This window comes from Stenella coeruleoalba, assembly GCF_951394435.1.
Source record: "Stenella coeruleoalba genome assembly, chromosome: 3".
Taxonomy (NCBI): Eukaryota; Metazoa; Chordata; class Mammalia; order Artiodactyla; family Delphinidae; genus Stenella; species Stenella coeruleoalba.
In genome coordinates this window covers 104,398,119-104,410,953 of record NC_137148.1, presented here as the reverse complement: position 1 = coordinate 104,410,953, position 12,835 = coordinate 104,398,119, and the positions used below count along the sequence as shown (strand labels likewise).

At 39.7% G+C, this 12,835-nt stretch overlaps 1 protein-coding gene across 2 annotated transcripts in view; it reads right to left on the bottom strand.

Annotated features, from left to right (window-relative positions):
* Nucleotides 1–12,835, bottom strand: part of LMNB1 (lamin B1) — a 73,753-nt gene that overhangs the window by 14,294 nt on the left and 46,624 nt on the right. For both annotated transcript variants that reach the window (XM_079918582.1, XM_079918581.1), the window contains 4 exons: nt 9,517–9,737; nt 8,227–8,452; nt 6,521–6,625; nt 3,422–3,541 (listed from right to left, as the gene is read on the bottom strand). In XM_079918582.1, coding sequence (XP_079774708.1) covers nt 3,422–3,541; nt 6,521–6,625; nt 8,227–8,452; nt 9,517–9,737 — 672 coding nt within the window. The remainder of the gene's footprint in view (nt 1–3,421; nt 3,542–6,520; nt 6,626–8,226; nt 8,453–9,516; nt 9,738–12,835) is intronic.

The window sequence follows — 12,835 nt, the reverse complement described above, 5'->3', positions numbered from 1 at the left end:
TGCCTTTAATGTAAGCCTGCTGTTAAGCACTTTTCATTTGACAACATTTAAAAATCAGTTAATTTAATGCAGAAAGCCTGTATGGAATATAAGTGAGCTAAATAAATGTCGACAAAATTAAATAGAAAAATAATAAAACAAATTTAGAACCAAAAGTTGCTGGAAGGTTTAGGCCCAGGAAATTATTAGTCAAGGTGCTAAAAGACAAATGTCTTTACCAAAAAATTCCTCTCAGCAAGACACCCAACCCTATCAAGTGCCCTGAAAGGCACACAAAAATGGTCTCTATCAACATGCCATGGGTCTGCCTGGGTAAAGCCCTGGGCACATAAAGGTACACCCATCTCCCCAGCAGTGCTGCAGGGCCAGCTAGCGCCAGCTCACGTGCTGCCTCTTCAACTCCGTGCTCAGTCACAGCGTGTGGGTATCCTGAAATCACCACAGTTCAGCAAATACTAAAAATCAAGGCAGTTTTTGTTGATGAAGGAGCTGACTGTTAAACTAGAATATCTCTGTATACATAAGTAATCATCTGCATATACAAAAATTTCAGTGATGCCTATATTCTAGAAGGTACAGAGAGACTGCTTTATTTTTTATTTCCCTCATTAAAATAACATTTTATTTCTCTATGGTGACATTTGCTGTTTTTCATCCCTAGGACCACCCCTCCCCAGCCATTTCTCAGTAAGAGCCCCCACTTTTACCTGGGTACCCTCTCTCCCATGGAGATGTGACATGTGTGTCACAAGCTGAATGTGATCTAGCCATGGAGAAGGCTCAAGCTCTAACTCTGTTCTCTTGACTCCAGGAACTGGCTCAGAGGTGGGCACATGACCCAGGCTGGTACTACGAGAGCAAAGCCCAGACGAGGACCTGACTAGGCACAATGCTCTTGCCCACGAGAAGTAAACCTAGAATGATGCACCTGAGGAAGACACCCAGGAAACAGACAACATCTCTGGATGGTTGGTTTTGTGAACTCATATATTCCCATTATTTTAAAGCCAGTTTAATTGGGTTTCCTGATATCTCCAATGTCTCAGCAAGAAAATATACGTAAAAAAATTACACTGACTTAAGCCAATTATCTAAGCTCTTACAGAAAAGTGGTCTTTATGGTGGTAATTATGAATTATTATAAATATGGTCTGGGATCTATTAATAAACATGGTCTCACAAAATTAAATGAATAAATGCCAAAAGTACTTGCCTGACAATCACAGAAATAAGAACTGTATTCATAATACTTTCCTCATTTCTGACAGAGGTCACTTCATAGAGCCTAACAAGCAGAATGCAGAAGTTTATTAAAAGAACAGGAAAACAAACCAACCAAATAATCCATTATAGAGTTCAGTGGTTTGAATTATGAAGGGAAACCTGAGCTTCATTTAGCTTAATTGAAACATCACTGGTAATACTACCTCCAGACATATCCCATGTCATGGCATCTACTTTTTCACTTGTCGTATCTATTTTGTGCGCTTTTAAACCCGCTGCATTCCAAATATCCTCCTATAAGATCGTTTCTAACTTGGAACACATTTTCACACAGAAAAAGGTGCTGACTAGATTCCATGGTTCATGAAAACCTATTTCATCTACCATAGCCCCTTAAAACTGTGCTTTTCAATCTGGGCAAATCGGCACTCGTAACACTGTTTTGAAAGAGACATGTATTCTGCCAATTTTAGATGTCGAAGGAACTACCAGCATAGGAGCTGCAGTAATTTCAGCACTTGGGCAGCAGCACCAGTGACAACTGGGAAGAATTCCAAAGTGCCGAAGGCAAAAAGCGAGCAGGGCTCCACACAGAGAACAGGAGGAGATCCAGCTCCTCGAAGTTTGTGAATTCCGGAAGGCATCTGTAAACGCCCACACCCTGAGAACCAGCAAGTATTTGGAGGTGAACTGTACTGAAGTCTGCAGTGGAAATCATCAGATGACCTTTCATTTTTAGCCTCAGTCTGAGATAAAGGGCATTCTTCATTCAGCAGACAGTGAATTCCTTACTAAGAGCAGTCTAAACACCAGCAGATGTTTACAGTGAGGGATGGCTGGAAAGATGGCTGGGCAGAGGACTTCTCGTATGCAAACACCTCAGACCCCCAGAATGAATGTTATTAATTACACTTTATTTCTCTGAACTTAAGTAAAGGTCCATGTTTGATTTTCCTAAAATTTTATCCAGCAATTTCTCACTAAGTGCCTATTATGTGCCAGGAAAAATCAGAACAGGTCCTTGCCCTTGACATGCTTATTACTCTAGTGAGAGAGGACAACGTGACAAGCTAGACAAGGTCTGTGCCTGGGCACTATGGGAGCAGAGAAGAAACCCCTAAGGGGATACTGTACTTTGACCTGAAACCACGCCATCCTTGAAGACATTTTCATCTCTTGGTATGTGTGCGTGGCTGGGGGAATTTGGGAGTGTCTTTATGTGACAGTGGGGGTAGGTAAGGTTCTTTGACAAGAGTTCTAGGACTGACGTGTTGAAAACATACACATCAAGCAAATGTACACTCCACAATCCTTAAACTCAGTTTCACGAGCATGTTGAAAGTCAGTAACAAGGTTAATAACCTAAGCATTTACCAGTGGCCAGATACTATTCTGACCATTTCCCAAGGATTGTCTCATTTATATTATTCTCATTATATTATCTTATTTATATTAGTTATCTTGTTATTACTATCTCCATTTTAAAATGATAAAACTAAGAGAGGTGAAGGAACTTACCCAAAGTCACAAAGTCACTGGGCAGTGAAGACAGAAACTGGACACAAACTGACTCTGGAACCTGTACTAACAATCATATTTCATTCCTAAAATCTGGAGTTAGCATCTCTTTCATTGACTCAGCAGCCTTGGTCTGATTTAAGCAATCAGTTACTTCACATTTAAATTTGATTTTTGAAAAGAAATCACACTTGCATGATGAACTCTCAGGTGAAACTGACACTGTGGTACGAACATAAAGAAGAGTCTGGTGGTTGCCAAGGGGGCAGGGGTTGGGGCAGGGATGGGAGTGGGAGGTTGGGATGAGCAGATGCAAACTATTATATATAAAACGGACAAACAACAAGGTCCTATTGCATAGCACAGGGAACTATATTCAATATCCTATGATAAACCATAATGGAAAAGTATTTTAAAAAAAGAATGTACACAGGAATTCCCTGGCAGGCCAGTGGTTAGGACTCCACATTCTCACTGCCAGTGGCCGGGTTCAATCCCTGGTTAGGGAACTAAGATCCCACAGGCTGCGTGGCGTGGCCAAAAAAAAAAAAAATGTACATATATGTATAACTGAATCACTCTGCCGTACAGCAGTAATTAACACAGCATTGTAAGTCAACTATACTTCAATGAAGAAAAAAAAATTGACACTGTGGTGGTACCGATAAAATGACCATACCTCTCCCTGAGAATTTTTCAATATAACCTTCACATCTTCGCCAGTGCCCCAAGAGTTCTGGTTCTTCCAGATGAGGTCGGTGGGAGGACTGGCTGTGACACCGGCATTTGCAGCCCAGATCTAGAAAGAAAAAAGGAAATCATTCTACACAGAGCCCAGCTTTCCCACGTGCCAATAACAACATAATGATGAGACTTTAACACCTTGTAAGAGGACTGATTCTAAAAGTTCCAGAACTATGGCCTAGCTTTAGACTTGCTATATTAACTAGCTGTATATCCCATAGAGCTTAGCTAGGCCTCAGCTTCCCAGTCTGATAAATAAAAATGTTGACACACGGGACTCTGAAGTGAAGTTGCCTAGATTCACATCCTAGCTCGCCTACATGCCAGCTCACCTTGAGCAAGCTACCTTACTTACCCTCCAATGGTACAGAAATGGTACTGATAATACACGGGACTGTTGTGAAGAAAAATGATTACCCACATGGAGGAGATGGCTGACTCAATGAATATAAGCTCTCACTGTTAGCATTCTATTATTCTACGGGTTTCATGAGCCATCCCTTCCGTGTTAGAGCCTTCTACCCCTTCCAATGGTATCCTCCAGCTGCCTATAGCAGGAATTGAGGAGATGACCAACTTCTCTCAAAAGCTCTGCAGCAGACAGCCTATCTAGAATATTCTAATGGAAGGTGGTATATATCCAACCAGAGACAATGTCATAATACCCCAGTGTCTGAGTCTGAATTCCAAAAAGAATTCAGGAAACAAATAACCCATTATTCAATGGAAAATATGACTGCTACAGAAATAGGCAAAAGAAACAGAAAGATTTCCCTTTTCATAAGCAGGGAAATTCTGCAACATTTTTTATGTATTTACTGGCAGAAGAGCATTGGTAGAATAGAGAACACTTGAGAGTTAGAAAACCTGGGTTTGTATCATGGACATAACACTACACCTCTACAAACCTCTATGTCCTCACTTGTAGGGACACTACTACCAGTCCTGATCTTTCTAAAAGACCATATGAAAAGAGACAGGAAAGTTTTGTACTCCATAAATTGTCTTGCAATATAAAGGGCCATATGATGGCAGAATGAAGACTGGAGATAGTATAAGCAGGTATTCTTTTAAATGGGGAGAAGACCTTATCAATTACTAATTAGGAGAGACCCCTTCCTCTTAAACTGCTCACTTGAAGCTTCCAGATCTTCCATCACCATTATAAATGGAAAGGGGCAAGGAGCATTACTAGGATAAAACTGAAAAGAGAACTGGATCTGGGCTGACTTTCAGGTTATGTGGAATGTTAATCTAACCTCAAGCTATACTTTTCACTAGTCCATATGGAATCAGTTGGTTTAGTGTTTAATAATAATCGTAACACGTCAGTAACCTTACTGGGTAATTTAACCTAAAACTAGTATGTCCTAGAGCTGTGTCGTTCAATATGGTAGCCATATGTGGCTTGTGAGCACTTGAAACATGGCTAGTCCCAACTGAGGTGTGCTGTAAGGGTATCTCGAAGTGTCAAGATTTAGTTTTGTTTTTTTTTTTTAAAAAAAGGGATTTCCCTGGTTGTCCAGTGGTTTAGACTCCACGCTCCCAAAACAGGGGGCCCGGGTTCGATCCCTGGTCAGGGAACTAGATCCCACATGCCGCAACTAAGATCCTGCATGCCACAACTAAAGATCCCACATGCTGCAACAAAGATCCTGTGGGCTGCAACTAAGACCCAGTGCAGCCAAATAAATAAATAAATAGATATTTTTTAAAGTGATCTAATAACTTTTATATTCATCAGATGTTGAAATGATAATATTTTAGATATATTGGGTTAAATTTAAAACATAGTTCTAAAGTTAATTTCACATCTTTCTTTTTCACTTGTTTTTAATGCGGCTACAAGAAAATTTAAAATTACATAGTAGTTCCCTTACTTCTGTTCTGGAGGGGGTTTTTTGCTTTTTTTGTTTTTTTTTTTGCGGTACACGGGCCTCTCACTGTTATGGCCTCTCCCGTTGCGGAGCACAGGCTCCGGATGCGCAGGCTCAGCGGCCATGGCTCATGGGCCCAGCCGCTCCACGGCATGTGGGATCCTCCCAGACCGGGGCACGAACCCGTGTCCCCTGCATTGGCAAGTGGACTCTCAACCACTGTGCCACCAGGGAAGCCCCTGTTCTGGAGTTTTAAACTGATCTTTGCTATTGCCCTGCCTTGTACAATTTTACAGAAATATCACTTATGATTACCACATTCCAAAGAGCTTCTTAACACATTTATGCCAGCTACCAAAGAAAAAAAAAATGCCTTACATTTTTTTATGTGAAAATTGAGTTCTCCACTAGACCTATAGAATATATATATCTATTTAGTCACTGAGGAACTGTATCCAGTGGAAAAAGCAGATGATTGGCAGAGTGGTTTTATACTTTTAAAGAGATAAAGGGCATGCTCAAATCTGAATCTTCTGAATTAAAAATGTCAGACTCTTTCCATCACATTATGCAGCTTCCGTAAGACACATAACAGGGCTGAGAAATTTCCTCTCATTACAATAATTACTAAAGAAAAGAAAAGATAGCGTGGTTAGGATATCTTTTCCAATTTTTACCCATTATTACAAAATTAGCATCTGATATTTTCACAATGTGGTGGCAAGTTCTATGAATACACTTTTTAAAAGAGAAGTTCTAACCTGTTTGAGCTTTTGATCTTAAACACTCAGTAAGGTCTGTATCAATCATAAAATCTTAAACATGTATTTAATATTTTTACAAAGGAATTGATAAAAGGAGACAGTCACCTCAACTTCTTTAGGGGTGAAGGAGGGGTGTCAGCTGCTAATTTCTACTGGAGTAGAGAAAATAAAAATAATTCAAAGATCAATTCTTTCACTTTTAATAGTCACTTACCACTCTCAATAACAAAGAATTTTAAAAATCTTTAATAGCACTTGTAATTCCCTAATAATGTCAAAAACATTTTAATGCCCATTTCTAAAATGCTTCTCTTTAAGCTAAAATGGTTTTAATTACTTCAACTATTGGTTAAGACAATGAAGTTAAATTAAATGATAACTAAATTAACTTACTGTAACAGTCTGGCCTGCCTTCAGCACATATCTTGAGGTATATTTGTAACTGACTGATGTGTCTCCAATTTTTCTGATCATCTCCCAGCCTCCCATTGGTTGATCCTATTGAAAGAACAAAATAAAACAAGGTCACTTCAAATATACAGAAAGTTATGGAATAATCAAATAAATCAATCCATAGGCAGTTAAACTAAGACAACTTTATGACTGTCTTCCCATGGTTCATATTTTCCTACTATGAAAAGAAAACATGGTTTTGTCATTCAGAAAAACACAAACTTTGACAATGCTGCAGTTTTAATTATTAAAGTGTTTAGTTTTAAAGAGGACAAAACTGCAAGAAAAGGGATGTGTACCAAATTAAATGGTGATATTCAATGCTAGAACAGGTATATAATTTAAATTTACAACACAATCTAGCTTCATAACCACCATTATAAACATCTAATTTTTGATGCTTTAAGCTTTTAAAATATACATACATAAAGCTTGGAAAGAGAAGGAAGAAAATATGTCCTTTTTCTTCTTCATCTGTACCACTTCTGCCCATATTTAACTCTTACCTTAAAGCATAAGGGGCTCAATGACATAATGAGCCAGTCCCAAGCACCGGCTATCAACGCTAGCCTGCAGGCTGCCCAGAGCTGCCTGACTCTCCTGAGGAACGGTGCAGGGTATTAAAGCAATTAGCTGAATTAATTTATTTATATCCATCTCTAACTCAAAGACAGGAGTAAACAAGGCTGAGAGCCAGCTCCAGAATAGCTCCACAAAGCACAGCAATGCCATTTGAAAAACAGCCAAACTACTACAATGGAGTAGCAGTACTCTGTTCTTTAGTTTCTGAAGTCGTGACTAAGAGGGCTTAGAACCTATGCTCTTCCATATCAGGACTGCTAAAGCTCCTTTGCCCATCCAAAGTATTTATTCATCCACATGCAAGATAGTTTCAATAGCTTTGGTGAGAAAAGGAGTGATTTTACAAATCCTGAACATGCTTCTGGAAGTGACATCCATCCCATTGCATCCCCACTACACCCCAGACCTGCCTTCCTCTGGCATCACCTGATACCCCTTCACGACCCCAGCTCAATGATGCCTAGCCAGGGTCTTCCCAAGATCTCCACTACTGAGCTCTCAAAAGCCCCAGCGCAAAAGTTCAGAATTCCCTGCTATGAATATTTTATGTTTACTTTTAAACAAATAATTTCAAGATAGGGCTTCATACTAGTCTTGATATAAATTAAATCAGTACTATTCATTCATTTATTTAGAGAGAAAAACACTCCCTACACGTGTCCGAGTCTGGGCTCGTATTTCCTTCCTTCCATAGAATTAACAGCTGGGAAAGAATATCTACCATCTATATCCATAATCTAACTTCTTCACAAATCTGGCTAGGTAGGACAGGGAATATTAATAATTCATCCTTAGGAAGGCCACGGTGACAAAATGACCAGATGTGAAAAACAGCCCTGGCTCTCTAAAGAAGAGCTAAAGAATAAAATCTTTAAACTACTAAGCGCACCATCCCTCTTCCTCCTCCTATTTAAATTTATACTACATTTCATGAATTTAGGTTAACAAGGAGAAGGAAACTCTTATTCCACAGACTGAATCCAAATAAAGGCTGAGAAGTTATTACAATTGCAAGACACCAATCAGCAAAGCCACGCTGGACAAAAAGGGGTCTGTGTTTCCACCTGTTCGGAAGTGTTCTTCAAGCGGATAAATTTCCCATCAACATCTATCTCTTCAATGCAGACATTCCCAGTGGCTGAGGCAGAATGAGAGATGCTGACACTACTGCTGGCCTCGGATTCTTCCACGTCCACTCTCTTCCGCTTCCCTCTGGTTGTACGCACGCTGCGACTCGAGGATGCGCGTGATACTGTCACACGGGAAGAAGGGCTCGGAGAGAGCTTCAATCTACATGGAGGAATAAAACATTCCAATTATGAAACACATATGCCCCTCCTACCTTAAAAAAATGGATATTAATATCCTGTACATGCATTACTAAAGCAAAACATTAATGACAATCTGTTAGACAAAGCCAACATACATTTTTTTTTTTTTTTTTTGCAGTACGCAGGCCTCTCACTGTTGTGGCCTCTCCCGTTGCGGAGCACAGGCTCCAGATGCGCAGGCTCAGCGGCCATGGCTCACGGGCCCAGCCACTGCGCGGCATGTGGGATCTTCCCAGACCAGGGCATGAACCCGTGTCCCCTGCATCGGCAGGTGGACTGTCAACCACTGCACCACCAGGGAAGCCCCAACATATATCTTAACGAAGAGAAACTTATTTGTGCTACAATGCCCACTGTCATACTTTTTTTTCTTTTTAAAAAAGTATTATTTGAATGTTTTAGGTAGGAATAGACTATAACCATAATGCAGGAAGTTTGGAAAACCAGGGGGTGGGGAGATGAGGGGAGGACATTGGGGTGAACATGTCATCTACCACCACCCTACCACAACCCCTGTTACACTTAGTACACTTTCCTTAAGTTTTTCATACCTGCATTTTCTTTTTACAAAATTACAGTCACAGTGTATACAATACTGAAATTAAATGGCTTTTACTCTAAATCAGACACTTTCCCTTTGGAACTTTTTTCTCAGAAAAGGTATAAAAGGATTAATACACTAACCAGATTTGAAAAATAAGTATAAATATATAAATATATTCAGCAAATCTGATACTTTGCAACATATTAAATTATCAAAACATTTTAAATCTCAAAGGAAAGACTCTATCCTGACAGAGTTCAGCATTTAAAATAATAAGACTGCTTGAACAACTTCTAATGTTGAGGTAAAAGTATGATCTATTACTACCTATCTCTACAGCTAGGTATTAAAAGAAACAAGAAAATATTTAAAGTTGCCTTAATTGTTAAAAAAAAAAAAAACCTATTTACTTTTCTTTAAATAGAAAGGGTGGGGGCAAAAAGCAGACTATGAGGTAGGGTGACAACTAAGTTACTCACCTCTCTTCTTCGCCTTCTAAGAGCTTCCTGTACGCACTGATTTCCATGTCCAGGGCTAACTTTACATCAAGAAGTTGTTCATAATCGTTCAGCTGTTGCTGCATCTGATCCCATATTTCCGCCATCTCTCTCTCTTTGTCAGACAGCATGCGGCGAGAGTTGTCTCTTTCTTTAGCAAGCAAGTCCTCCAACTCTTGAATCCTCTCCAAACATGCTCTAGACTTAAGATTCAAGGGAACACATTTACTTTCTAGGAACATTCCAACAGTAGCACAAGGCAGCTATTCTAAACTATTTCCTAGACTGGAACAAATCCAATCTCTGACACCAGAATCCAAGAAAATTTTTATTTTAAGAAATTAAAACCCAAAAATTTCTCCAATACAAAATACAGCCCTCAGGAAAGTTTTATCTTATAAAAAGGCTAGAAAAAGATATATTCCTCAAATCTGTCATAAATGTACATATAATTTTTCTTTACTTGACCAAATAAAACAAAATTGTAAGCTGTGGTTTTAGTAAAAGTCAAGTCTGGCTCCCCTACAAACCAGTGAGCTCAAAAGAATAAAGTAACAAAAGTAAAGAATTAAAAGACAGAAAACTCATTGACAAAAGAAACCTAGTATCTTTTGGAGAAATGCTGGAACTGTTCAGAAACTGAAGAAAAGCGATTCCAGTTACCACTTTAGAACTGTTGTTCTTTCCCACGCTCAATCAGCATGCAAAGACTATATGATATATGGTAGTCTGGAAATATTATTGTAAACATAGAAACTTCATATTTGGTATTAAAAAAATGAAAAAATCACACATCCTATACCAGAAGGTTCATCTTAGAAACCCTGTGGCTCACTAGGTAATTATTCATCTGTATTTCTCCAAGACAGAATTCATCTCCATAACCTCAGAAAATAACAAAGGTAATCAACTCAGAAAGACTGATGTATAGCTTAGGCCCTTAAATCACAAGTACCTGCGCATCAAAGCAGGAGAGAAAGGGCACATACTGTGCAAAAGTTAAATCTAGAAGGCTAAAGATAAAAAGGAGCTCTATGTTATGCAGAAACACTACACTCCAGGTTAGTGAATTTATTTCTCACAGGGGTACAGATTAAAAAATCTGAAATTACTTTGCATGTATACTGGGGCTGGATAAATAAGTAAATGGGATGGCAGAAGCCAGGTTTCTTACTCTCAGAGAGCAGTTACAGGTAAGCAAGGAAGGAAGCCTAAAGTGAACCCAGTGGTACAGGGTTAGAGTCAGAGACATATGTATAAACTCTTGGTTACCTTAATATAAACACAAGTGGACAGAGATACAATTACAGATAAATGTGTAAACATAGGTTAGCATATACACATTTATTACATAGCTCTGCCCACAAGCAGGCCTAGAAGCAATGACACCCCAATACCAATGAGCATACTCAGTGCCCAGATCTTAATTCTAGATGCCACTCTTCAATAAAAAGAACCAGGGCTACTTGCAGAAATAGCTGATTCTAGAGCTGGGGCAGGGAAAATACAAGATGACCCTAGAGCATCTTATAGAACCAGAAAGTAAAGAAGTGCTCAAGAAAAGGAGGAGCATGGTAGCCAATCTGACAGAACTCCTTATAGCCAAAGCTAGAACAATCTGAGCCAGTAAAACAATGTAGTATTCGATATTGTGTTAGAAAACATTTTATAAAAACATTTCCATGAGTCCATACTGATATAAACAAATGAATGAATAAATAAATATACAAATAGGGGGAAAAAAGATGAATCTTTACAAAAGAATTCCATTTAATAAAGGTAAATACTTTCTTCAGGGTGTGGAGCTAAATTCCTGCCCTTTACCCTTGAGAGTGGGATGGACTCAGTGACTTGCTTCCCAAGAACAGAGTATGGAAAGGCAAAAATAGTAACTTAACAGTGGAGAAACCTGGCAAACACTGTCTTAATCAATGGTAAGGGTTAACATCACCAGTGATGTTGTGTGTATGTCACGTAATCCCTGATATGATGTAACAAGAAGGGCACTTAAAATCCATAACCCCAGGCTGATCATGAGAAAAGCACCAGACAAACTTAGATTGGGGGACAGTCTACAGGACACCTGGCCAGTTCTTCTCAAGACTTTCAAGGTCATGAAAAACAAAGAAAGCCTAAGAAACTGTCACAGACCAGAGGAGACTTACAGAGACCTGTGGTATCCTAAAACACAAAAACTACAGTACAGCCTAGAGTATAGTTGATAGTAATGTACCAATGTCAGTGTCTTAGTTTTGACAAATGAACCACAGTCACCTAAGATGCTAACAATGGGGGGAAAACTCAGGGAGGGAAATAAGGGAACTGTCTGTACCAGCTTTCTAACTTTTCTGTAAAGCTACAATTATGCCAAAATAAAAAGGTTATCTAAAAAATAATCAACCAGGGACTTCCCTGGTGGCGCAGTGGTAAAAAATCCACCTGCCAACGCAGGGGACTTCAATCCCTGGTCGGGGAAGATCACATGCCACGGAGCAACTAAGCCCGTGCACCACAACTACTGAGCCTGCGCTCTAGAGCCCATGCACTACAACTACTGAAGCCGGTGCACCCTAGAACTCACGCGCCGCAACTACTGAGCCCACGCGCCGCAACTACTGAGCCCACGCACTGCAACTACTGAAGACAGCACGCTCTAGGGTCCTCACGCTGCAACTACTGAAGCCCACATGCCTAGAAACCATGCTCGGCAACAAGAGAAGCCACCACGTTGGGAAGCCTGCACACTGCAACGAAGAGTAGCCGCTGCTCACTGCAACTAGAGAAAGCCCATGTGCAGCAATGAAGACCCAACACAGCCAAAAAAATTTTTTTAATTAAAAAAAAATCAACTAATCAATTTATTAAAATCCAGAGACATTCTATATCAGAAGCAGGCATTCATCTCAAGAGTGATACTAAATAAAATCCTGCCTCAGAGAATTTGCATTTAACTGCATTTGCAAAAAACCAGGCTATAAACTGAGAAATCCATTTCTTCTCCCTCTCAGGCTTATGATTTTTTTTGGAGGAAGAAAATATAAGAAGTGTAAAATGTGTCCTCTTTGGGAACTCCCTGGCGGTCCAGTGGTTAGGATTCCTCACTTCCACTGCAGGGGGCACGGGTTCAATCCCTGGTCGGGGAACTAACATCCCGCAGGCCACGCAGTGTGGCCAAAAAAAATAAATAAAACGTCTCCTCTTCAATCAATCTCTTCACTTTTATCTCCCATGTGGGAGAAACAGATGGGCAACAAGGTGGAATCTAAAGGGACATAAATCACCCAAGATTCAGACTTAATTT